General features: G+C 41.9%; 1 protein-coding gene across 2 annotated transcripts in view; it reads left to right on the plus strand.

Annotated features, from left to right (window-relative positions):
• The first annotated feature begins 2,199 nt into the window (after window positions 1–2,199).
• The window catches only part of Fam114a1 (family with sequence similarity 114 member A1), a 61,995-nt gene continuing 36,506 nt past the window's right edge, over window positions 2,200–27,688 (plus strand). Inside the window, exons 1-3 of one of the 2 annotated variants that reach the window (XM_027938775.2) lie at window positions 2,200–2,266; window positions 10,132–10,487; window positions 20,919–21,006. In XM_027938775.2, coding sequence (XP_027794576.1) covers window positions 10,140–10,487; window positions 20,919–21,006 — 436 coding nt within the window. In that variant the 5' untranslated portion in view covers window positions 2,200–2,266; window positions 10,132–10,139. Of the gene's footprint in view, window positions 2,267–2,842; window positions 2,980–10,131; window positions 10,488–20,918; window positions 21,007–27,688 lie in introns of those variants that run through there. The other variant, XM_071614214.1, reaches the window with a different exon arrangement.

A 27,688-nucleotide genomic window follows, 5' to 3' on the forward strand; every position in this document is an offset into this window, starting at 1 on the left:
TTTCATATAATCCTTCACTTTTCCAATTGTTTGAAACACTCCAAAGTATTTAATTTTACACACACACACACACACACACACACACACATATATATATATATATATATATATATATATATATATATTTAGTTGTAGTTGAACACAATACCTTTATTTTATTTATTTTTTATGTGATGCTGAGGATTGAACCCAGCACCTCACATGTGCTAGGCAAGCACTCTACCACTGAGCCATAACCCAGCCAAAAATTTAAATTGCAAAAATTAAAATATCTGAAATAAAACCTGGTAGGCCTGGAAGCAGCTAAATTTGAGTGAAAAGGCATAATTTGCAGTTGGCAAAATAACCAGAAAACAAACAAACAAAAGTCCTTGTTGCTAGGGTTGTTTGGCTGATATTCTTTACTGAACAGGTGTGGTTTGAGTCAAGGAGAAAAGGAAACCAGCCCTTTAAAAATGGAACGTGTGGGACTGGGGCTATAGCTCAGTGGTAAAGTGCTTGCCTCAAATGTGTGAGGCACTGGGTTTGATCTTCAGCACAACATAAAAATAAATGAAGACACTGTATGTTCATCTACAACTAAAAATTTTTTAAAAATTGAACCCGTGACTGGGCTCTGGCCAGTGGCCAGGCTGTAAGGCAGGTATAGCAGAAGTGTCTGCTATCTCTAGGCAGGTGCAGAAATCATGACATGGATGTGTCAGTCTAGGTGAACAGAAACCCGCCTGTCACACTTGCAACCCAGTTCCATATTACTCACGGGTTCAGAACTGAAGTGGGAGGTTCAGAGCATGTTCTCTATTCTATTTAGAGGCAGAAAAACCAAAGAACAGGTGTCAGTTAACAATTAGGATTCTAAGTAGTGGCTTAATTCAAAAAAGTTGCCAGTAATTGGAAGCAGTTTCCACAAACCCATCACATTAAGGTAACTTTTTACTTTTTCTATGAATATAAAGAGAATAAATATTAATTAGCTTAATTTTTTAAAAATTTTATATGGAAAATATAAGGAAGGAGCTAGAAATTACCTGCTTTGCTCATCAGTAGGGAAATAACTAAATAAACTGTGATACAAACATATTACAAAATATAACAGGCATCTTAGGATACATATGAAGAGGACAATAATAGATAAGCAGGAAAAAGTTACAAAATGTCAATATCTTGCCATTTTAAAACTGTCTTTGTATATATATGTGTATACAAGCTTAGAAAAACTACAGTAGGATCCATGCACTATTAAAAATGGTAGAGATATTGAAGGGGTGAGAGAAAGGCTCTTAGCATTTTTCTTTAATTCTGAATTTATAATTTTTACAAGAAAAGAGTTTAGGGTTGAAGAGGAGAAAACTGGCTTTAAATAAACCTCTCAGAAAGCCACTGTTTCTAAATTGTTTTCCCTGGCTTTCACACACAGCATGTATACATGCACATTTTATATCTACATGTATATTTACAAACATAGTTCATATGGGACATACACTTTGTTTGCAGCCCCTGCCCCCCAACTTAATATTTAGCCATACATTGAAGAAGGCCTTACTGCATGGCCTTACTTCCTTGATGCTGTTATAAGTTTTAACTGCTACAACATATCTGACTGTTTGAAGTTACTGTAGTGTATTTCACCAATCCCTCATAGTAGGGCAACCCCAGGCCTTCCCGTTTTCTCTGGCCTAAGTAGCCACAATAAAGACCCTTGCACACCCATGTTTCCCCCTTTGTTTACTTAGGACAAATGTGGACTTTCTAGGCCAAAGTTAATGCATTTGGGGGTTTGATTCACATTTCCAAACGGGCTTCTATCAGGAGGGGATTTTGTTGTTGTTGTTTGTTTTTTAAAATCACAGCACATTCCACCGACAAGGTCAGGAAAATCAGTTCAACACAGAACCAGAAAATCACAACCAGGGTAACTCCTTACGGGTGAACTGCGAGGCTTTCCGGGTGTGTGTTAAAGGGACAGCGGGGGATCCCGCGAACCCGAAGCCCGTCGTGTACCGGAGCGCACAGACTAGAAAAGTTGCCCCGAAGGATGGCCCGGCGCAGCCCCTCGGGGGCCAGGGGACCCGGGGGCCGGGGGTCCGGAGGGGCGGGGCCGGGGGCGCAGAGGGCGGGACCCTCTCCCCCGGCCGCGGGCGGGGCAGCTCGCCCGCCCCACCCCGCGCCCCGCCCCGCCCGCCCTCCGGCCGCGTCCCCGCTGGCCCTGCCGACGTGGCGGGGCGGGACCGGCGGGCGCTCCCGCGCGCACCCGGCCGCCTGAGCGGTAAGAGCCCCGGGCACTCTCTTCCCATCCCCTTCCCCCGGTGGGCGGGGGATCGCCGGCAGCTGCAGCGGGTGGTGGGGAGCCCCTGCCGTGGCTCCTTGTCCCAAGCCCCCTGAATCCTGCCCTCTGCGTTAGTGAGAAGCCTTCGGCGGGGACTTGGCACCCGGCGCGCGGCCGGGGAGGAGCCGGCTTGGGGGTGAAGGTCCAGGGAGTCTGGGTCTGCGCGGCCGAGGGCCCTGCGTGGGTGCGGGCGTGTGAGTGTGTGTGTGTGAGTGTGTGTGTCGCTCCGGGTCCACGCTCATGCACACACCCACACGCCCGCACGCCGGGTCTGCCCCCTCGGCCACCGTGAACACCCGTGGAGCCTGCCTAGTCCTCCCAAAGTATCCACTTGGCACCAGGCAAGTCTGAAAAGTTTCCCCCGTGTCCCAGGTCCAAGTCAAAGGCAGGGTGCAGGGTCCTCGCAGCCCGGGGACAGAAGGAGCAGGTCCCTGTAAGGCAAGGGCCTCCCTGGGGTGCGCGTACCCTTGGCCTCCGAAAGCCAAGCCCAGGCCTTGACCTCCCACCCAAGCCTGTCCCCCCTCCCCTGCAGACCCGCGCCCTGCTAGCTCTGTCGCCCTGTCAAACCTCTGAGCATCACAGCCCCAGGCTTGGGTCCTATCCCTCAATCCAACTCCCTCCACCCGTTCGTCTCACCTTCTCCCTGGAATCCGGTGAGTATTTCCAGCGCATCCCATCAGGCTCCTGAATTTCACTGCCTTTTCCTGGAATAGGAAGACATCTCTCTCTCTCTATGGGCGGTGAGAACGGTATCTATGCCCTGTTGACCCCATCAGTTCCCATCCTGAACATCTTGAAGGGTACCAGCAAGTGGCTTTTTAAATCAGTGTCTTGAACTCCATAAGACCTCAGACAACCCGTGGTAACTGAGAGTGAACCAGGCTTTTTATCCTCAGAGGCTCTGACTGCTCTTGCTTCCTCCCAGTGGCCCTCTCAGAACCCCACCCATATACCTAAAGGCTCCTTTCTCCTTTTTATTAACTTCTTACGTTGTAAGCCTTAAGCAAAAGAATTAAACTTTAGAGAATTTGAGGCACAAGTGAACCAGTGAAGAAGGAATTTGTAGGTGGGAGGAGGATTTCCTGAATATTCAGGATTCAGGCCAGATGCTTAGTCATTTATAATGCCAGGTTTATATGAAACATTACTTATTTTAAAATGGTATCAAGCACAGTATATTTCAGTTTGGTAAATATTTGTGGGTAAGAAACAATGAATTGCTATTGGTCCCAGTCGTAGAGGTGAGAATGATGTAGAAACAAATACTTTAGGAGTAGAAGTCTGTGCAAAGTATCATGAAAACATAGGAATAGAAGAAATTAACTTTCTGGAAGGAGTGGGGACAGATTAAGGAAAATTTCAAAGTAAAATGTGATGTGGGACATTGGGTATCTATGGGCACAGGAGTTTGCCAAGGAAGGGGGAGGCAGGGCAGCCCAGGCAGAGGAATGGCATGAGCAAAGGCAGGGTTCATGACCAATGATGGGCAAAGAGGTCAGGTGCAGCAGGGATGGAGGTTATGTTGAGAAATGCAGGAGACTGAGTGAACAGAGCTTGGTTACAAAGGCCACTGGTGCTGTCCCAAGGTGCTCACACCTAATAGTTTTTAAACAAAGGGGCAAGTAGGTATTGCCTATGTTCCAAAAAAATGTCTGGCAGACACATGGAGACTGGTCTGGGGTCTGGGCACATGATAATGTACTTTTCAAGCTGCACAGGGACTCAAATACTCTCATCCAGAAGTTTTATTCCTGGTCCTTCACTAACTAGTACTTTTTTTATTTTTTTTTTAACTGGGAGAGGTGACCTCATACAGAATATCATGTTACCACATTTTTATTTTGCCAGGCGAGGACTTTTAAAAAAAAATCTATCCACTGTCACCACTTTTTCATAAAAGGAGAGACATCATAGTACCTATAAAAGCACAAAAGCTAAACTTGCAGGACGAAGCCAGAGCTTTATGTTTAATAAATTTAGATTTATTAAAAACTCAAAATCTTGTCCTCATTTCTCTCTGTCATCAGGGGCCAGTTCTGCAGTCAGGGTTGGGAACAAAATATTCATATCATCTTGTCCATCTTACTTTGCAGAGGAGGAAGGGAGGAAGCCCAGTAAGGATGAGTGAGTTGTTTGCCTACAAAGGAACTTTGCAACCAGAGGCCACAACTTGTGACTCTGACAGGGCCCTGCTCTTTCCACATCTGAATCCCATCCCTCCCACCCCTCACTATTCCTCTGTGCAGCCTCTTGTACTGACTCCACAGATATCTCTCCTGAATGTCCAGAGCTCATTCCTGAATGCTGGGCATTTGCACATGCTCTTACCCTCCCACTCTCAAATAACCTTATCAAAGCCACTTTCAAGATTCTCCTTTGCATGAGGTCAGTCTAGTTCAGGTATCTTTTTTCCTTCCTTTGATATGCTGTTTTGCATCACTTTTTAGCTGTTTTGTTTTAGCTCCTCAAACAGATTATTCATTTCTGAAAGACAGTGACCATGTCGCTTGTTTTACATTTACTTGGGGGGAGCCGTGGTTGCAGCTCCAATACCTTGGATAGTTCTAGGAGCATTTTAGGTGATGAATGAATTTGCTCATGAAAAACTAACTTATTCCCAGCACACAAAGGCTTCTTTGTACCCCACGCTTCATCTCCTTGGAGTTTCCTGAAGCAGCCTCCTTGTTCCTGTGGGTTGAGTCTCCCTAGCATTAAAGCCACGGACACGGCTGCAGAGCGAATGTTCCAAACCAGAAATCAGGAAAGATTTCTGACTGTACTTTATAGGGCATCAAGACAGAGATGAGGGTCATCCCCAAAAATGTCCAGTGTCACCACTGAAGTCCTGATGGACTCTCCCAGTCCATGCTCAGAATACAGCTGTGCACTTACAGCACACAATTTCTAGTGGTGTCTTAGAAGGCCACAGTCTTAAAAATGATTACATTTTCCCCATCACAATAGCATCCAGAGTCAATAAAGTTCTCTCAGAACAAATACATTTTAAAAGAGCATTTGCTTCTTTCTCACTTTTTTTTTTTCTGGTTTTGGTTTAGGGAAAATTACAACCATACAGGTAGAAGCAAATACAAATTAGAAATACACGCAGTTAGAAGTCCAAATAGGGCTGATCTCATGGTGACTATCCCTATTAAACACGTGTAAAAATCTGGTCTTTCTGAGATGTACACGTTGGTCATCAGAGGTAGGCAAGGGCTATCAGTTCCATGGGTTGAGTCCTCTTAACATCAAGACCAGGAACATGGCTTCCATCTCCCTAACGGGGAGGTTCTGTATTCATGTGTATATTAGCAACCAGACTTAGTTATACAGCCTGTTCTTGTTGGCTTGAAGTCATAGCTCAGTGTCTTTTAGGCCTCTGTCTAGAGGACGGACTTAGACAACATTTTACTCAGTTTCAGGCTCTTGAGTTCTGTGGTCAGCTAGAAGCACCCGAAAAACCCTATTCCAAAGGGCCACAGGCTACTGGACTTAGTATAATTGTATGCTCTGGTCACAGAAGGGCAGAGGGACCAGTACATTGTTTCTCACTGATCCATATATCTTAAGCACTTTCCATTTCGTAAGTGGAAAAAAAAAAAAGAGAGAGAGAGAGATTTCTAAGACTGTTGTGCTAATTAGCATACCCTGGAGCACCAATCAGAAAGGACAGTATTGAACCCTCTCCAGAGGTGGACACCCAATTATAGATTTTGAAATGCTCACTAAAGGCCTCTCAAGAGTATATTCCTGAGTAGAGCACTTTCCATGTTAACCAGACACCCTTAGGGTGTAAATTAGAACTAATTAACTTGCACTATGTCACATGGTATAGCTGAAGTATTTTAGAATACATTAGGAACAGTATGACAATGCATTAGGACAAAACATGTACATCAAAGTGTCATTATGGTGTTTATTTGCCCATGAATGTTTATCAGCCAGGTTTATTCTCTTAGAAAAGTGAAATAGATTGGAGTTTCTTAATAGTTCATATTATTACGGTATGCATGATGGCCCACTCCTGTAATCCCAGCAGCTCAGGAGGCTGAGGCAGGAGGTTTGCAAGTTAAAGGCCAGCCTGGGCAATTTAACAAGTCCCTGTCTCAAAGTGGTAGAATGGTTCTGGGTTCAATCCCCAATAGGATAAGTGAATAAATAAAAAATATCACTTTACAAAGAAAACAATATCAGATAATGTCTATGGCCAACTACAGAAGAAAAAGGAAATAAAAGTGGTGGATGTCAAAGTGCCATTTATTCATGGGGTTCTTAAGGTCATGGCCCTAGAACCTAGGTGAGGATAGGACAGATTAAGACAGAGAAATCTTTACTCTGTATCAGGCAGGTAATCCCCTGGGCCAGGGGCCAGCGAACATATTCTATAACAGGCCAGAGAAAATATTTAGGCTTTGTGGCTTCGCAGGCCTTAGGGTCTTTGATGGACCGCCCCCCCCCCCGCACCTCGGCTACTGTAGTCCTGGAGAAGCCCTAACTATTGAACAAAAGGGCACATCTCTGTTCAATAAAATTTCATTTCTAAAGCAGGCAGAAGGCAAGATTTGGCAGTTAGGTTCTGGATTTCCTATCCCCTGTCCTAGGCCGTTCCTCACTCAGAAAGAGGTTTTCACAAAGATGCTCTCAGCTTCCAAATGACAACTTTTCAAATCCCCACCCCACTGCCAGCCTCCATTTAGTTCCATTTGCTCCAGAAACCTCAGTTGCACCCCTTATCTGCCCAGTGGGTGTGTATCACTCCACTGTTTCAACTAGACTTTGAGCAGATTCCTTGATAACCCATGGCCATCCTTGCATACTTTAGACTTGTTATTTCAGCTGGAGGGAGTAAGCATCCCTTGCCTTTCCTACCTGGAGGTTTATATGCAGGAGTCTTGTCTCTTAACTCAGGATCTGGCAGGTATTTCTGGTTTTGCTCTACCGTGTGCTCCTGTCATCACGCAGGACCTCACCGTGAGCCCAAGAGCAACAGGGCCAACAAATCATGGACTGAAAACTCAAACTATGAACCAGAATCAACCTTTCCTCTTTATAAGTCTGTTATCTCAGGAATTTGTTAAAATGACAGCAAGCTGAGAACACTCTCAGTTAACTGTGAGGTAAAGGAACAAAAAAGTAAGACAGTGTGGAATTGTAGAATCATTTGGAACCATCAGATGTAAGAGAGCCTCCGAGTATCTTGACACGAATATTAATATAACTCAACAGTCGTATTTGTTGAGATTCCCACTATAAGCAAAAAAAAGTGTTTAAGTACTATGTAAAATATGAAAACAAAACAAGGAAGACCCTGACTTCATAGAAGTTACAATATAATAGGAAAAAAGAACACCACAAGCAACTTTTAATCAGAGAGGACTTGATTAAAGGTGGGGTAGACACAAAGCATGCTAGGGGTTCCAAAAAAAGAAAAATTCAATCCAACTTGGAGGAACAAAGAATGGAGGAGGCAGTTGTTTTATCTGGGCCTTAACTGGGTAACATATACACACACTATACCTACAGACATGTACATGAGTGTGTGTGTGTGTGTGTGTGTGTGTGTGTATGCCATTGGTTGAAAGTCAGGGAAGGATCAGGCAGTACTGAGGATAGGACTCTGATGGATTCACTCTTAAAATCAGATGTGGGTTCAAACTTGAAATTCATCTTGTACAAGTATGGCATCTAGCCTCATTTTCTTCATCTGTAAAATGGAGCTCATCATATCTTACTTGCAGGAGAAAATACATTTAAATGTCCTGGCTATAGTAGGTACTTGGTAAATGTTAGTTATTGATATTATATATTCTTGAGAAGGTGAAGGTTTAATCAGTGACAGTGTTGAGATTTTAAGTCTGGATTGTTGGGGGAAATCTAGGTGTTGTTAAGGGAAATACAAAAGACAAGAAGATCTGGATTAAGAGTAAGACAGTAGGTTTCCCTGGGCAGAAAGAGATGTCCAGCCTGCCATTAGAAATACTTGTCTGGAGGTAGAGTTTTTATTTAAATAGAAGCATTGTTGAAATATAATTTATATACTCCAAAGTTCACCCATATAAAAGTATTCAGCTCAGTGGTTTTTATTATGTGTACATAATTGTACAGCCATTACCACCATCTAATTTTAGAACATTTCATCAACCCCAAGAGAGACTTCATACCTGTTGGCGGTCACGCCTCATCCCCCTCCATTCATCCCCTTCACAAATCTTTCCATCTCTATGGAATGGAGGAAGAAGATATAATTGAGAGCCACCACAGAGAAATGGTGCATGAAAACTGTCAGAGATGTGACCCACCCAGGAAGAAGGCGCAATAGAAAGGATGAGACAGACTCATGGGGTGACTATTTGAGGAACAGGAGGGAAGCAGAGCCCTGTGAGTAAACCTGCACACGATGTGGCCAGTGCGTTATATGGCTTCTCACATGTGTGAGTTTAGTAGCCACTTGAGATCTGACCAGTTGGTAAACACTGAAGTCAACAAAAACGCCCAATGATTTGCCTGAGATTGGCTTCAAATGCAATAAAAACACCATGTCTTTATTCTTGCCTAAGCAAATGATGGTCCTGCACCAACCTTCTCAAGCTACGCTACCTTAGAAAGTAGCTGTGTGTGCCTATGTAAATTTAAAGTTCAATGATTGAAAAATTAAATAAAATGAAAATTTTAGCTCCTCTACTGCACTAGCCACATTTCAAGTGCTCAGTAGCCTCTTGTTAATTGCCACATTGGACAGTGCATGCACAAAGAAATCATGTTGTCATGGAAAGTTCTACATGAACTTTCTTAGTAGGGATAAGAGGAGAGTCCTACCATCCTACACGAATTCAAAACTTTCCAAAAGAGCTCTCCACATGATAGCCTGCATTCCTTATTTGACTTCATATCACAAATCCCTTTCCCTTTCATCCTTGTGTTTCCCTGACTGAACTACTGTCCAGTGAGAGTCCAAACCTTCCCCAACAATGGCCCCAGCAGTGTACATTTATGTGTATGTATGTCTCTTTCTTGTTAATCTCTGATGACATTGCAAAGCTATATGACAAATATATTCTTATAAGTTCCCAAATATTTTCTATGCTGCTCTCATTGTTTTCTACCAAAGTCAGATTAAACAAATAATTTTATGCACAATATGCTTAGTTTCCATATGCTGATCTCTTCATGCCAAGTAAGAAATCCTTACAGGTTTAAAGATAGGGCTATATATTAGTTTTCTATTGCTGCTGTATCAAATTGCAACAAATTTAGTGGCTTGTACCAACACAGGTTTGTTCTCTTGCTGTTCTAGAGGTCAGAAGTCTGAAATTAGTTTCTTCTGACTCAAATCATGGTGCCAGCAGGGCTGGTTCCATGGAGTCGTGGAGGGAAGAATGGCTTCCTTGTCTTCTTCAGCTTCTAGTGGCTTCCCTTGTTGCTTGGTGTGTGGCTCCTTCCTTCATTTTCAAAATGTATCACTTGAATCTCTGCTCCTGTCATTGCCCCTTCTCTTTGTAGTCCAGCCTCCCTATGTTGAGGACATTTGTGGCAACACTTAGGGCCCATTCTGGTAAACCAAGATGATCTCCCCATCTCATGATCCTTAACTAATCACATCTGCAGATTCCTTTTACCATGTAAGGCAACGTGCACAGGTTCAGGGATTAGGAACTGAGTGTCGTCAGCTTGCTACAAGATTCCATAAAGCCATTTATCAGTAGAAAAAAGTTTACCCCAGATTTAATTGGGTTTTCAGGGCTTTGGATGAAAGCTTAACAATTCAGATCAAAGCATAAAATGTTTGTTGGTAATTGTGTTGACAGATATTAAAATGTCTGATGATGCCAGTGACACCGTAGCCACTACAGACAGAGAAGAAATTACGAAGATTTCCAGTAGTGATTCTTTACCTGAGGATGCGGAAGTGCACAGTGACTCAGCTACAGTCTCAAACAAGCTGGCACCAGGGGAGCCCAGAGGAGACGTGCGTGAGGATGCAGCTGATCAGGTCGCAGAGACTGCTGCTGCTGGGCACCCACAACAGCCCAAAGATGCAGATACCACGGAGACCTCCCTCAATGGAGAAGTGACCGAGGACACACTAGCAGAGTGCGTCGATTCTGTCAGCCTCGAGGGAGAACCTGGGTCTGAAATACCCCTGAAAGAACCGAATGATCCGGTAAGAGTGCTCATTCAGGCCATTTCAACTTAAGTTCTTCCCAACACCTATTATCTTAGTCCATTTCCTGTTGCTACCAAAACCATCCCACAGACTTGGGAGGTTATATAGAAAGAAGGTTTATTTTGACTCAGAGTTCTGGTCCAAGGTCAAGGGGCTGCATCTGCTGACGGTCTTCTTGCTGGCAGGGTCCCAAGGTAGCTAAGGGATCACATGGCCAGAGAAAGGGAGTGCACAGGAGACCTAGCCAAACTGACTGTGATAGCAGATCTACTCTCAAGATGACCCATTAACCCATGAATCCATTAATCACAGGAATGGGTTAATCCTTTCACAAAGGCAAAGACCCAATCACCTCTTAAAGGTCCCTTCTGGTCCCAACTCTTAATATGTCTTAATGAAGATTCAATTTCAAAAAGAGTTTCAGAGGGAACAAGCCATATTCAATTCATGGCACATACCATGTTTAGAACTTTGGGTCAAGCTCTGCAGGTGGGAATTGAGGACTCAGAATATGCTTTGACATCACCTCTATCATCAGAAATGTGTTGAGATAAGACATGTAAGAAAAATTTGTTGCTCTCATTTGCATTTTGGCAATTCTGTTGTAAATAGTAATAGTAGCCACCAATTGTTGGAGAGAGCCTGTGCCAGGCACTCCACCGGCCACCTATGAGTCATGTGATTCACTCCATACAATAATTCAGAGCTTATGAACACCAATTTGCAGATGAGGTACCCAGGCTCAGAGGCATTAAGCAGCTTGTCCTGGGCTACTCTGGAGTAAACAGAGAATATCATAATATCAGACTTAATGACTCCAGGTGAGTAAGGAGCCAGATTCTACCCTAAACAAGTCAGTGTTTCCATAAGACCACTTACATTCTGCATAATTATACATCCACCATGGAAATCGTCACATTCAGATCACTGTCATCACCACCTTCGGGGGACCAGCCGTAGAGCCACCTCTCACCCATTCCCTTCAGTGCCTGCATCTGTCCCTCTGGAGGATAAGATCGGCCAGCGTTTCCTTGTTGGCACCCTGTGCCATACCATAGGACCACACAAGGTTTTCCTGGTTCCTCCCCTCCAGGAACAAAGGGAGGGATGGGGCAGCAGGTGCTCAGCCAGGAGGAGGAGATGAGCTTATGTGATTCTAGGTGTAACTCAATTTGATAAAAATCTCATTACCCCTTTTTAAACATTTCAGTAGGGAAATGCCTACTTTGGGTTTAAAAAAATTTAGCGAAACCTCTGTGGCCAGTGTCCTCCATCCTGTACAGGATAGATGGCCTTCTACATGATGGTGCAGGAGAGGATCAGGGTCTATTCTCCACCAGCCCTGCTTACCCTGAAGTGTGCACCTTAGGTCACCCCAAAGTACCTACATGGCATGTCACAGGGGACATGTTATAGGGATCCTGGTACCGCCCTCCCTCCCCCCAAAAAAAACATTTGGAGAGGGCTGGGTGTGTAAGATCAATGTTTGTCTTGTTTAGACAAGACTTTAGTTCAAGCCCCAGCCCTGCATTTATTCTTTTGGCTACTAGGTTATTTTTTTTCTCTTTCTTTCTTTCTTTTTTTTTTTTGCAATCCTGGGGATTGAACCCAGGGATACTCTCCCAGTGAGCTCCATCCCCAACCCTTTTTAATTTTTGAGACACTAAGTTGCTGGAGGTCTCACTAAGTTGCTGAAGCTGACCTCAAATTTGCAATCCTCCTGTCTCAGCCTCTTAGTTCACTAGGATTACAACTATGTACCACCATGCCCAACTTTCATATATTAATATTGAAAAAAAAAACAGGAACAATAGCCACAAAACCTAAGGGAAATAAGAGTGGGACATTCCTAAGCTTCAGGCTTGGTAATTTTGAGATTTAGACCAGGGGATTATGCCCATCTGCCCAGAATAGAGGAGAGGTAGGAAGAGTGGGGATTTGAGTTGGGTCTTCTCAATTCTAGGAACTGTTTTGTCTCTGAGCTGTCTTTCTATTATAGGGAACTATAGTTCCTGATTTTTATTGTAAGTATTATTGCTAATAAATATATTGCTTCAGTAATAAAATATAACTGAGCCACACTATTCTGATCTAAGATGACTTAAAGGAACCACATAAGCTCCACTAATTCAAAACCCATATGCTGCTGATGGATAAATTATACATTCCAATTTCACATTTCTAATAATTATAATAGGATTGTAAATTAAGAGAGCACAATGAAAATTCAATATACTCCTGCCACATCTGCCTTCTTAAATTGTTTGCACAAATGAATGCTACTTTGAAAATACCTTATAAACCTCTTTGATGCTACAGGAATAGAGCCTCTTGGCAACAGATAGCTCCCCTGCCCCTGCACCACCCTGATAGCATTTCAAGGACTTTGGACAGTTTTCATTTTTATTTTTTTCCCTCTGGGACTGGAGAATGAACACAGGGCCTCATGCGTGCTAGGCAAGTGCTCCACCACTGAGCTTCACCCCAGCCCTTCAAGGACTTTGGGAAGATGAGCATTTCCTCATTATGAAGCATCACAAAGTATCTGGAGGTTTCACTAAGTTGCTGGGGGTCTGGATGTGTGTGTGGGATATTACATCAGGAGCTCAGACAGCCTGAAGGCCTGGGAGAGACACCTGCGGAAATAAATGCCCAGGAGCTTGTCTCTTCTAAGAAGGGCAGAAAGCTGATCTGGCTGAACTTGAGAACCTTGAGGGTAGAGGGTATCCTTTTTACCCAGGTCCTACTTAAACCCTTCTATGTAGATGCAAATTTAGTCTCTTTTAAAGAATTACCAGAAAAGTGTATTCTTATCCTGAGTTACTCATCTGAAATTATTAGAAGTCAATTTTGTGCCCAGTCTTCAAATATTGTTCATTTATTCTGTTTGCTCTTTGTTGGATACTTATAAGAAATCTTTTTGCAATGGTGAAAATATCCAGAGGAGAAAGCATTTTACAACTTAAAAAAAAAGAAAGTCCTTGACTCAGAAGTTTGCTTATGAGTTGGTTACTTGGATCTTGAACATGGGTTACCAAGAAATGGCAGACTCTATAGGAAAACAGTCAAGCTCAAAAGCTTATTTGATCCCAGGTATAACTCAACCTGATAAAAATCTCATTACCCCTTTTTAAAGGTTTCAATAGGGAAATGCCTACTTTGGGTTTAAAAAACCTTAGTGAAACTCTGTGGCCAGTGTTTGTACTTCCATCTAGATACTTTGTGATGCTTCATAATGAGGAAATGCTCATCTTCTCAAAGTCCTTAAAGGGCTGGGGTGAAGCTCGGTGGTGGAGCACTTGCCTAGCATGCATGAGGTCCTGTGTTCAATCCCCAGTTCCAGGGAGAAAAAAATCTGTCCAAAGTCTTTGAAATGCTATCAGGGTGGTTTTTGTTAAAAAAAAAAAAATAGCCTTTGAGGTAGTATGCACCAGTATCTTCTAGAATACATTAGATTTTGTGATAATGTTTGCATAAATGTGTGTATTTCTATAACTGATTTGTGTCTGCCTAGACTTTGGCTCTGGGTGCCCTTAATGTCCATGCCATCAGGCTTACCTTTGACTGGCCCAGGGTGGAGGCTATCTCTTGGCCCATATGGTAATGCCATCAGAGTGAGGCCAAAGAAGAGGGCAAGGCCAGGAGCCTACCAGCTGAGGCTGGATTCCTGCTCTGAAGGATCACACTAGGCAATTAAACCATCCCTGTCTTTGGGATGCCTTTTCTTCCTACTCCTTTCTGATGGAATTGAGCCTTTCTGCAAGAATCCACTTGAAAACATTCATGAGAAAGAATCCCCATCCTGGCTTGAACATCAGAAGTCGAAGCAGATTCTCTATGATCTACCAGATCCGTGACACCATGCTGTCTATCCAGGAATCTGGGTGGTACAGCTAAGTTCAGGAGGCCTAAAATCTAGCTGAGAGAAACATCATACAAAAGCAATTATATCATGTCCTATGGCATGAGGGACACCCTCGATGGAGCACGTAAATTAGTCTTCAGAAGTCAGGAGGTCTTCAACTTCAACAGAGAGGTTTGTTCTGGGGACTGGTTAGTAGTGATATTTGTTCCCAGGGGTCTGTGGGGCTTTATTATGAACCTTTAGAAGTCTCACACTAATGCAAAAGACCAGTTATGGAGAAGATTAAAAAAAAAAATCCCAGTGATACCACTACTAGTCCTCTCAAAGGAAAATTTGAGACTGTGGAGTACCCCATAGATGGTTCTCTTCCTAGAAAAGGAAAAGCCAAATATCTAAGAGCCATAAAATTGCTATCAAAGGAGACAAAGGGGAGGCAACATGGCCTAGACATGCTGATGGCAATTTTTTGCATCCTAAACTGGATAAGTAGTCTGCTCCACTTCTCTTTGAGTATTTCCCCTTTTAGACCTGCTGTATATGATGACACCCAGTTTTGGGCTTCAACAACCTGGTGGTGCCATTTGGCCATAAAGAGCAGTGCTTCCCAAATCTGGGAGCATATTAGAATCACCTGAGATGCTTGTCAAAAATTCAGATTCCTGGGCTTTAGCCTAAGACATCTTATTCAAAAGGTCGCAGTGGAAGGTAAGGGTCTGTTTTTAATAAGTTGTCCCAGATGATACTCTTGAAGTCAGTCTGTGGACCAGTGTTTGTGAATCACTCATTCTAGGACACAGAAGAACTCACTGGGGGGTGTGGAGGAATTTGAGAAGATGTTGAGTTCTGTACTGAACACACCAGGGCACAGCCAAAGGAAGCTCTTTGTAGGCAGTTGATTATAATGGTCTGTGGAGAAACCGGTGCCTTGTAGGCTCTCAGCACAATTGTGCTGCCCCTTTTGGTGCTCTTACCTTGAGGGAAAGGCCCAGTCTGGATTTCAGAGATGGGGTTTCTGCCCTGAGAAGAAACGTGGCATTAAGTGAAGAAAATTCCCTGAAGTTCAAAATTGGGTGGAGGACCATTTATTTATACAGGGCACAATCCCTTCTTATACCTTATTCATGTAAAGAGAGGAAGAACCCCTTAAATATATATGACCATCTACAAATCTTGACTACCTTTGATTTTCGCCATCCAGATCCCTTTCAGGTGTTCAGATTGTTAGTTAAAATATTCACATGTTTACCAATTAAAATCCATTTCTGCAAATCAGTATGCTAATTAGCAAAGCATCAGGTGTTCACAGAGGCACAGATAATAGAATTGCTCATTATAGCTGCCTCTGGAGTGTGGCATTCCTGATTAGAATGCCGCTGACCTTCCTGGACTGTGCATGTTTTATTGGAGTGTTGTCAGCCCGTGGACTGTAGTGTAATCTAAGAAGCATCCATAATATCACAGGATGCATGTAGAAAAATTCTAAAGTAAATAACTGAGAATCCATTGGTTCTCAGGATAGAGATTGTTTAGGGGTAGGCCGTTTGGGAGGTAGGGCCTAGTGAGAAGTCCTTAGGTCATTGGGAGAGCTGCCTTAGGAAGATAGCTCCAGAAGCCAGAGCTCTCATGAGAGTGAGCTGTTAAGGCACAAGGTTGATCCCTGAATTGCTCTCTGATTCCTGTTTTGAGATGTGCTCTCTTCCACATGCACTCCCACCACTGGGACACCATTTGCCACGAAGTCCACACCCAAGCCATGCCAGCGCCTCACCTTGGCCTTGAATCTCTAGGACTGTGAGCTAAATGAACATGTTTTCCTGATAAAATAGCTTGCCTCTTGTATTTTGTTTTAGTAATGGAAAATGAACTAATACAGATGCCATGATAATAGAATACTGTAAGGGTATAAAAGTGGTTAAACTTCAAATGCTATTGAGAGATCAAGTAATAAAAAGACTAAAATGAGTCCATGGCTCTGACAACAAGGAAGTCACTGTGAGCTTGATGAGGATGGCCTCATAAAATAGTGGCAGTGAGAGTCATGCTGGGTAAGATGAAGAGTGAAGAGGGGAGTGGATACAGAAAGACACTTTTTTTTTTTAAGAGGTGAAGAAGAAATCTATAGAACAGAAACCAGATAAGTTTGAAAGAATCACTTTCTCCTTGTTGTGATTTTCATTTGTTGGTGTTGAGACAGATAAATCATGTGTATGATTAAATGTTGGAAGTATCCAGTAGAAGGAAAGGTTGAGAAGCCAGAAGAAGGGATAACCAATCCGCACACACCCAGGGGAGTTGAGGGGTGCGAGTGGTACCTAAGAGGAAAGCATAGTCCCCAATTAACAGAAGGGTATATTTAGACAGGGTTTGAGGGGTATAGGCCAGTGTGTATGTTTTGTGCATAAAAGGAACTAATTAGCTGTTTAATTTGGTTTAAAAAATTAGTGTTTGATTATTAAGATTGAAAATCCATTAAGCCTTATTCTTCCTTAGGCTCTATGTTTGTCTCACAGATCCTTTTCTGTTTAGAAGTCTAGCAAAATTGAACAGTCACTTTCAAGGGGTTTCTGAAATGTTTGGTCCTTTTTACCAACTTAAATAAGTTTCGATATTTTAAACAGCATTTAAAAGTGTGATGGGTGTATTTTATTTCCTCTTTAAGTACCTCATTTATCTACTGATACAAAGCCTTACTGAGTACTTAATAATTGTTATAAAGCTATTCAATTTATAGAGTGGATTTTAAAGACCTCTCAAATGTTATAATGGTGTGCATACACTGAGGAAGATTTCAGCTTAACATCAGAAGTCTAATAATTTATTCCTTTTAAATTAGATTTCAAAAAGTGGCAAATGGGTCAAATTTCATAAATATTAGTAGGACAGAAAAGACCAAATGTACACACAAATATTAATAGCCTGTCTTTGATGCTTTAAACCTTTCTACATATAATTTTTAAATCTTCCCAGAGTTGAATGAGGTGCACTCACAAGGAAGAAAACAACTTGGAAATAACTGAGTTCATTGTCAGCAGATATTTTGACAAAGCTGCAGATGTCCTGAGCAATTGAAACCCTCCTACTGTCCTACTGAGTCCCCCTTTAGAGTGGCAATGTCATGAATTACAAAACTTAAAAAGGATGTGGTTGCATAGATCCTATGGCCCACATCATTGTACATAAGATAGCCTCAGGATCTAATTTCTCATCTTCTCAAGGAAACAGGATAATTATATTGATCTTTGATCTTTAATACATATACTTCCCATATAAAGGTTAAAGACCTTTGAATTGGATGGAATCTGAATATTTATAAATTTTTCTAATGATACCTTTGAACTTGATGGCCTAAAATAAATTTTATTATTTTTGGGGGGCATCAAACCTCATGCATGCTAACTAAGCATTCTACCACTGAGCTAGACCCCTAGCCCCAATGAATGTATGATAGAGACCTTTAAATGGGATACTAGATAGGTAAGTATTTTTTTTCTATTTAAAGCACTTTGAACTTGATGAAATTCTGCACTTTTTTATATTTTTAGGAGCACACAGTGGTTATAGACGTTTAAATGATCTTTAGTTGAGTATTGGACATCCTTCATCAATCCATGTCAATTTGCTGTTACAGTATGAGGACATTCTGAAAGTTCATGGGGAGGGGGCAGAGACGTCTCGTTTATTTTCCCTGTGAGTTAAGACATGAAGTTGTCTGTTAAAGGAGGTGAAAATTGCACGGGGGAGGGGGGAGAAGGGTGAGAAAAAAAGCTTTAAAATAACTAGATTTGATAATGAAAATCTGAGTTAATCTGTGCTGCATATTTCGTAGTTTCCTGTATGTGAGTGACATCAAGGCCATTTGAAGTGGAGACAATATTCACGATGAGATAATTTATAATGAATGTTTAACATTTGGTATATATATTTTTTATATTAAATGTGCACATTTAGTCATGTGAGCATTTGCCGTTGATAACAAATATTCTTTGTAGCTGTTAAGAAGTCCCAACTCAAGCCAGTGCAGTGGCACATGTCTCTAATCCCAGTTATTTGGGTGGCTGAGGCAGGAAGATCATGAGTTTCAGGCCAGCCTGGGTAACTTGGCAAAATCCTGTCTTAAAAAAAAAAAAAAAAGTCCCAACTCAATGTCAGAGGACTTTATTAATAAGGCAATTGAAGTAGTCACTTATTATACAGCAAAAAATTTCTAGACTCATTTAACATTTATTTCCATTTGCTAGTCAATTACCAGCTGTCAGAACTTATTAAATATTGTAAATTTGAGTCAGAAGCTGTCACCCCTAAGTGTATTAACTCTTCCTGCTCATCGGAGGTGATCTGTCCTATGAAAGAGTGATATTAATCATCAACTTACATCTGTCTTCATGATGGTATAAAATTGTCACTGGGTTCCATTGCCAAAGTGAAGTAAATCAATGTAGACACCAAAAATGAAAGCAGATAGTCAGGAGTATTTCCATTCATGTTAACAGGCTGCTCTTTGTAGACTGAACAAAAAATAAAAGCCAACTTTTAAAGCTTTTTGCTTCATAGTTTTAAAAATGCAGTTTCTTATTATTATTACCAGCTAACAATTTATGGAATATTTATTATATGCCAGACGCTGTGCCCACAACTTCATATGAATTATTTCTTGTTTTTTAAAATATGTATTTTTTATTTATAGGTGGATATAATATCTTTGTTTTATTTTTATGTGGTGGTGAGGATCGAACCTACTGTCTCACACGTGCAAGGCAAGCGCTCTCCTTCTGAGCCACAATCCCAGCCCCTGAATTATTTCTTTTAATCGTCACAAGGCTTATGAGGTTATTGGTTCTTATAGTTCTAATACTGCCATATCTCTCATTTTGTAATAAGGAAGAAGGTCTAACAGGAACTTGAGTAACTTGTTGCCCCAAATGGCAGTGTTTGGACCCAAACCCAGGCAATTTAATTTCATGACCTTTTCTCTTGACCTGTGCTCTACACTGATGGAAGGTGTTTGATATTTTCTAACACCTTTGGGTACAAGTAACTAAAAATCCATATATTGGTGTATTAAATAGCAATTTATTTTTTCTCATTTAATAGGAAGAATGGAGCTAGGTAGCTAGCTGCTTATGTCGGTTGAGTACTTTAGCAGGGCCAGGACCAGTGACTCTGTGGTTCCTTGGCCTTTCCCTAATGACCGCTCAGTTTCAATCATCATATCCCCATCTAGGGCAAGAAAGAGGGAGGGGGGAAGAGTTGGCACTAGCCATAGATGTCTGAGTCATCATGAAAGCAGAAACATTCTCATGTATACATTTCATTGCTTGAAAACTGTTTCCTGGGACCACCCCTAACTGCAAGGGTGGAGACAGCCCGGGGAAAGGGCATTGGGATGACTGATAACCAGCCTTGGGTCAGAGCTGCAGAATCTACAAGCTGAGCAGGTATTTTTCAAATGTTCAGCTTCATTTTTTTTTTTTCAAGTGAAAAGGCTGTGATTCTCATCTGGCTAACTCCTAATGTATTTATTCTTGCCTTGTTTCTTAGAGTATGTTCCCAGGAGGTAAGAGAAAGCTGTAGCTCTACTGAGTCAGGACTCATTGGTTGCAAGTAGCAGAAACCTCAGTTATTTATCCAATATTTATTAATTAAACACGTATTATATTCTAGGGACTCTCCTAGGCCCTGGGGATATCAGTGAACAAAACATTTTTTTAAAAAAAGCAAAAAATTTTAAAAAGGGCATCTCGTAGAACCCAAAGACAGAAATGGAGCAGGTCTCAAGAGGGTTGGAAACCAGGAGCTGAGAAGCTACTAGAATTCCAAGCAGATCTCTGAGCATATCTCCATCATTCTGCTTACTCTGTTTTCGCTTAGTTCTTAGTGTACACAGAGAGTAGAAGAGGGTCAACCTGCATTATCTATTCATGCAAACAGCTCATGCTGAACCATAGTCTCCAGTCCCAACTCTAAAAACTGAGGCAAAAGAATTTGAATCCACTGAGGCCAGAGATCGTCTTCCCCTGTGCGTGAGAGATGCACTTACAGGGGTCAAATAGAAAGGTGTCTCCCTCACAAAGCTTGCTGTTGCTGCCACCCACCTCCAGGCTTATTGGTACCTTTTAGACACTTTGTCCATGGTCCATGCCAAGAATCCCATCTGCCATCCCAGAGGTTTGAAAGTTCACCCTACCTTGAAGACCACATTTGTTTATCTGCCTGGGTCAAGTTTCTTTTGAATGTTTTCGAATCACTCTGGGGCTCTAATGTGTTGTATCTTTTTTTCTGGACACAGCTCATGTCCCTGACTTCCAAATAATGGGAGAACTGAGGCTTACTTCACTTCAGACCAAGACTTCAGAAACCCACACCTTCACTAACCAATTTGGTTTCAAAGTACACACTGCAGTGTGGGTTGAGATATTTTTTTATGACCCATATGAACCATAAGCTAGTGCGATACGGCAGGTGGTGGTTTTTCTTAAACCTTCCCTTTGTTTTATACCAATGGGCATTTTTCCATTTAGGGATAAACTGAATTGCTGACCTGCTGCTGATCTGTTTCTCTGCAGGCTGTGGATTCCCCTCCTCAGGGAAGAGGATGGGCAGGCTGGGGCTCCTGGGGCAAGTCTCTGCTCTCATCCGCGTCTGCCACAGTAGGTGAGCAATCATGTTGCTTTGGAATAAAGTTCAGAAGCCTAATAGGATGTGATATTTTGATTGTAACATATATTGATGGAGTTTAACATTTAACCCATGAGATGCCCTTATTTTCTCCATTTTACAAATAAGAAACTGAGTCACAAAGCAAATTAACACCAAAGACAAGAATGTGTGGGTCGGGATTTGAAAACCATGTAGTATGGCTTTTAACCACTCTTAAATGTCTCTAAGAATATTAAGATTTGAACTTTTATAATATATTCTTCAATCTTTTTTTTTCCATCCCTTGACTTTTTTTAAGTGTACAACTTCACCGACTCCTTCAACAAATTTGAGATATCTTGATAGAAAGCATTTCATCAACTGGAAATTAAAATATAAATAGAACAAAATATGAAGTTAGGAAGAATATATGTGATAAAGACTAATAGAGTTACGATAATAGAGCCCTGCTATTAACTCTAGCTTCCTGGCTATTAGTGTGTGTGTGTGTGTGTGTGTGTGTGTGTGTATGATAAAATGATAAAATTTAGTTTATCTAAATAAATCTATTTTATTGGTTTTAAGTTTTTAAAGATACTTCCCATGTTTGTTCTTATACAAAAGAAAGCGTCTTTACCAGAGCAGGTTGGTTAAGAGATCCTTCCTGTTCCACTCTTCATGGAAACTGAGGGTAGAACGTCACCATATCGGAGGTAACTCAGCAAAGGCAGCCATTTTTGAAGGTGGAGGGTAAGGAGAAGGGCGGGGAAGCCATGGGTCACATGGCTTCAGCTCAGGGCCATGAGGAGCTTGTGCACCATGGATTGGATCAGTCATTGTTGCTTCAAAATCCAAAAGGGGTGGGAAGACCTTGAGGTGTCCCTCAAGAACTTCATGGTCCTCACCTCAGTGGACCACGGCCACAAAGAGCTTAGGGGCCCGATCTCTAACTTCATGGACCTTAGCCCGCTTGGAAGGCCAGAGAGATTGCTAGAGGCCAAATAATGTCAGTCTCTGGTGAGATCCTGGGGAGCAGATTTTCTCTATTGCTAATGGAGGGGGTCAGGGATGGCCTGGAAGCCACCTAGGCTGATGACAAAGTGAACCAAACTGAAGTGAAGGAGCCTGTTTGGCTTTCTGGGTACTCACAGGGTGAGGGTGAGCACCTGCAGGCATCTTTCTTTCTTGGAAAAATGTGTGAGCTTCTAGTGGCCTTCCGATGGTCTCGTGAGTGGCTTGCTGTCTGAGCCAAGAAGTAAAAATGGAGAATCTGAAAGTTTCTTTAAAATTGGAATAAGTCATGGGAAAAAAACAATGTGGTCTCCAACATAAAAGAGCTGTCTTCATGGTTTATATCATAAAATAAAATGTCCTGGCTGCTCCCAATTATATTAAAGTTCCAAACCACTGACAATGAATTTGGTGCTTCACAAGGTTCTATTAGAGGTGAAGGATTTACTTTCTCATTAAAATTTTAAAACCAGGGCTAGGGTGGTGGCCCAGCGGTAGAGCACTTGCCTAGCATGTGTGGAGGCCCTGGATTTGATCCTCAGCACCACACAGAAATAAATAAAATAAAAGGTATTGTGTCCGTCTACAACTAAAAAAATTTTTTTTAATTTAAGTACAAGTTTATTCCACACCAAGTAATCATCTGTCCTGTGGGTCACAGTTGCAGGTGCTTTTTGTGCATCATTAAAGGTGGACCTACCTGGGCATGGTGGTGCACACCTATAATCTTGGGGTCACAGTAGCTGGAACTGTTTAGAGTTGGCAGGAGAGTGATTTGGAAAGTGGCACTTTCTTGCAACGAACACAGTACCAAAGACCTGGTCCTGAGTGCTACTAACTTGTCATTACAACAGATTGCCACTGCCTAGCTACCCACCCCATGCACTTAACCTCAAGTTCTTTATTTGGAAAAGTGTGAGTCCATCCCATCTCAGGAGGCTGAGGCAGGAGGATTGTGAGTTCAAAGCCAGCCTCAGCAAAATCAGGGGGCTAAGCAACTCAGACACTGTCTCTTAATAAAATACAATATAGGGCTAGGGATGTGGCTCAGTGGTCAAGTGCCCCTGAGTTCAATCCCTGGTACCCGCCCTACACCGAGCCCCCCAAAAAAGGTGCACCTGCCTATAACTGCTTCACCAATGGTTGGCCTGGCCAGCTGCCTGCCATTGCTTCTCATTAGCCAGTGGGTCTATCCAACCATTTGACAATGGGCTTTTCTGGACTTTATAAGGTTTTCCATAAAGGCTGGGAATGTAGTTGAGCGGTAGAGTACTTGCCAGTGTGCATAGGCTCTGGATTCAGTCCCTGACACTGAAAAAATAAATAAAAAAGGTTTTTCACCTGCCAACGGATGACTTTCTGGTTGGATTTATTATCCAGCATCTTCTTAGGTGTGTTATTGTAAACTGACTTTGGAACATCAACCTGGGTTTAAGTAGGCTGTGCTCCAAGGCCTCTGGGTTTTGTTACCTGGTTCCAAATGCAACCAGTAGATGATGCTGACTCTACTGCTTAAAAAAGGAGGCTGAGCATGTAGCTCAAGGGTAGAGAGCACCTCTGGGTTCAATCCCTAGCGCCAAAATAAACAAGCAAAAATTATGGTGAGCTGGGCACAGTGGTGCATGCCTATAATCCCAGGTACTCAGAAGGGCCAAGGCAGGAGGATCACCATTCAAGGCCACCAATTTAGACAGATCCTATCTCAAAGTAACATTTTATTTTATTTATTTTTTTTTTAATTTTTTATTTTTGGTTGTTCAAAACATTACAAATTTCTTGATATATCATATTTCACACTTTGATTCAAGTGGGTTATGAACTCCCATTTTTACCCCATAAACAGATTGCAGAATTACATCAGTTACACATCCATTGATTTACATATTGCCATACTAGTGTCTGTTGTGTTCTGCTGCCTTTCCTATCCTCTACTATCCCCCCTCCCCTCCCCTCCCCTCCCCTCCCCTCCCCTCTTCTCTCTCTACCCCCTCTACTGTCATTCATTTCTCCCCCTTGTATTATTTTTCCCTTTCCCCTCACTTCCTCTTGTATGTACTTTTGTATAACCCTGAGGGTCTCCTTCCATTTCCATGCAATTTCCCTTCTCTCTCCCTTTCCCTCCCACCTCTCATCCCTGTTTAATGTTAATCTTCTTCTCCTGCTCTTCGTCCCTACTCTGTTCTTAGTTACTCTCCTTATATCAAAGAAGACATTTGGCATTTGTTTTTTAGGGATTGGCTAGCTTCACTTAGCATAATCTGCTCTAATGCCATCCATTTCCCTGCAAATTCTATGATTTTGTCATTTTTTAATGCAGAGTAATACTCCATTGTGTATAAATGCCACATTTTTTTTTTATCCATTCGTCTATTGAAGGGCATCTAGGTTGGTTCCACAGTCTTGCTATTGTGAATTGTGCTGCTATGAACATCGATGTAGCAGTGTCCCTGTAGCATGCTCTTTTTAGGTCTTTAGGGAATAGACCGAGAAGGGGAATAGCTGGGTCAAATGGTGGCTCCATTCCCAGCTTTCCAAGAAATCTCCATACTGCTTTCCAAATTGGCTGCACCAATTTGCAGTCCCACCAGCAATGTACAAGTGTACCCTTTTCCCCACATCCTCGCCAGCACTTGTTGTTTCAAAGTAACATTTTAAAAGGACTGGGAATGTAGCTCAATGGGAGATCACTTGCCTATCATGCACAAGGCTCTGGGTTCAATCTCCAGTACCACTAAAAAAAAAAAAAAAAAAAAAAAGATCTGTGTGCCTTCCTGGATTATATGGCCTGTACTGAGCTCCTACCTTGGGACTGAGAGAGAAACAGCTTCCATTACATACAGACATCATATCAATCCCAGGGCTTTGCAGCATTAACAGTTTATTTTCATAAGGAAAAGAAACTTATTGGAAAACAGAGCACTCACAGCAGTAGACAAGCTCTTGAAGGTTTGTAAATTGCCTGTGGAAAGCAAAGAAAGAAAATAACCACATGTTCAACTGCAATTGATTTCCACTCAGAAACCTCATGTTACCCCCAGGGTACTCCAGTTGCAGACAGGAGTGCAAAACACATAGTCCTTAACAAAACACAGAACTGTCCATTGAACACTAGAAACAGAAGACAAAACTTCTTACAATTGTTGAAAAACTGGGGTCACAGTAGTTGGAACTGTTTAGAGTTGGCAGGAGAGTGATTTGGAAGGTGGCACTTTCTTGCAACGAGCATGGTACCAAAGACCTGGTCCTGAGTGTCACTAACCTGTCATCACAAGACATTGCCACTGCCTAGCTACACCATGCACTTAACCTCTGTGAGACTCAAGTTCTTTATTTGGAAAAGTGTGGGTCTGAGAACTTAAGAAATTCTAAGGCCCTTTCCAACTTGTAGAAAGTGATGCTGATTCCATATTCTGCAGCTGTGTGTAGAAAGAAGCTGACATCTGTAACTACTTCATCAAGTGGAAAAATACAGAAAATTGGCCACCTGCTTCTCTAGATTTTTTTTTTTTTTTTTTTTTTTTTTTTTTTTTTTTTTTTTTTGTGGAACTGGGGATTGAACCCAGAGCCTCTCACATGCTAGGCAAGCACTCTCCACTAAGCTATGTCCCCAGCTCTTTTTTTGTTTTATTTGTGAGACAGGGTCTTGCTAAGTTGCTGAGGCTGGCCTCATAAACTTTTATCCTCCTGCCTCAGCCTCTCCGGTCATTGGGATCACAGGAGTGTACCACGGCATCCAGCTTTCTACTCTGTATTTGTTTATCTTATCTTTTACTTCACCCTTTGACCCTAGATTAAGGGGAAATGATAAAAAGTGGCCTTCCCGATGTGTATATGAAATCAAACATTTCTCAGCCAACAGATCTTTTCAGAGAGGCCTTAACTCTTGCATATGGTTTCTCTGCAGCCATGCTATCATCCCATTCTAAGAAGGCTTGATCACGTGTCTCCTGTGCCTTTGAACAAGTTTGTAAAATGCAACAAAAATATTTATTATTCCAGTCAGAAACCAGAGTAGGAAAGGTCAAAAGTATAGAAAAATGTAAAAAGAATATATTTTGATGATGATTCCAAAATGATGTTGTGACAACCACTAGCTATGATTTCCCATAAGCTCCTTAGAGACTCAACTCATTCTTAAAATTTATCGCTAAGCTAAGAGTAATAGACCAATAATGAAAATGAAAGTCGACAGGCATGCTAAGGCAAAGCCTCCGCGCACAGCAGAGCAGTTTAGATCCAGATGCAACCAAAGGCCTAAATGTTTATTTGAAATTCTAGTTTTGACGGTTTTATGAGTCTAAACACCTTATGCAAGAGTACCTGGGCTTGGCAGGATGGTATATATGGAATATATCTGATCTGTATATTTACTTTTTTCAAAATTACCATGATTCCCTTTTCCCATCCTCTCCCAAGATGCACAGTTTTTTCCTGCTGCACATTTTAATGAAGCCCTTCTACCAGCCCTGTCAAAAATAATGACAGTGTTTATTACAGAGAATGGCAAACTTGTCAGAATGGTACCACAGTGAGAACACTTCCCTGTGTAAATCACTATCAATAGCACATGGATTCATTTTTGAAGGTGACATTGCTGAGGATGTGGAAATTCTCAAGGATCGTTGCTAGAAAAGGTAATCAGATTGATGCTTGGAGTTTGCAATCTATAAATAAAACGCAGGGGTGGATGAGTTTCTGTTGGGTGCTAGGCAAGCATTATCAGTCCAGTTACACTTCTTGTCAACCTTGAGCCTAAAGAGATGTGAGCATCTGATTACAGAGTGAACCCCCACCATCATAATGGAGAGCGAAGACTTTTCCAAAAGAAGGTTGATTGGCTTCTTGATGCACTTTTGACAGCTTTAATTGAGCACAGCAGCATTGACTCTGTTTTCCTAAATAACTGCTCTTCGCAGCTTTTTGTAATACTTTGAATTCATTGACAAAGGAGTCTGAAATGCAGTCAGTGTTTTTAAATTGCTTGATTTGTACAATTCACCCAAAGGGAGTGTACGTGGGTGCAACTTTCAAAGGGACTCTTAGCATTACCTGTAGAGTTTTGAATGCTCAGCTGTTCCCACGGTTGATCCTTTGCAAAGATCATTAACATATACATACAAAGGTGTTCAAAATGGAATCTACTCGGTGAATATTAACTGTGCCAGACACTGTCAGAGACACTTGAGATAAAGTAGTGAGCAAATGTGACAAAGGCCCCCTCCCCTAGTAGGGCTTCCATGCTAGTGGAAGGAGATAAACAATAAACAATGCACATAATGAATAGGAAGTTTACATAGAATGCCAGAAGGTGGTAAGTCTATAGAAATATATAACAAGTGGAGCGGATCAGAGAGGTTAGGAGTGCAGATGGTGAGGATAGATGTTGGTTTGGTGGTATTTCAACTAAGACTTGTAAGGGGTAAGGGAGTTCACCATCCATGAAAAACTTTAAAGAACCATGGGATTTTTTTTGTTTCTTTGTTCATCCATAAAGAACTGTTAAAAAGTGATATAGTCATTCATTGGAATACTATGCAGCCATTAAAAAGAATAGGGTAGATCATAATTCTAATTTGGATGCCCAAAAGAGGGACTGAGGCAGAGATTTCATGCACTCCACTCACTGTGACAGTGCCAAGGCTCCAGAAGCAAAGGATTAGGAAGCAGAACTGGATGGAGAGAGAAG

Source organism: Marmota flaviventris, chromosome 7 (assembly GCF_047511675.1).
Source record: "Marmota flaviventris isolate mMarFla1 chromosome 7, mMarFla1.hap1, whole genome shotgun sequence".
In the NCBI taxonomy this organism is placed as follows: domain Eukaryota; kingdom Metazoa; phylum Chordata; class Mammalia; order Rodentia; family Sciuridae; genus Marmota; species Marmota flaviventris.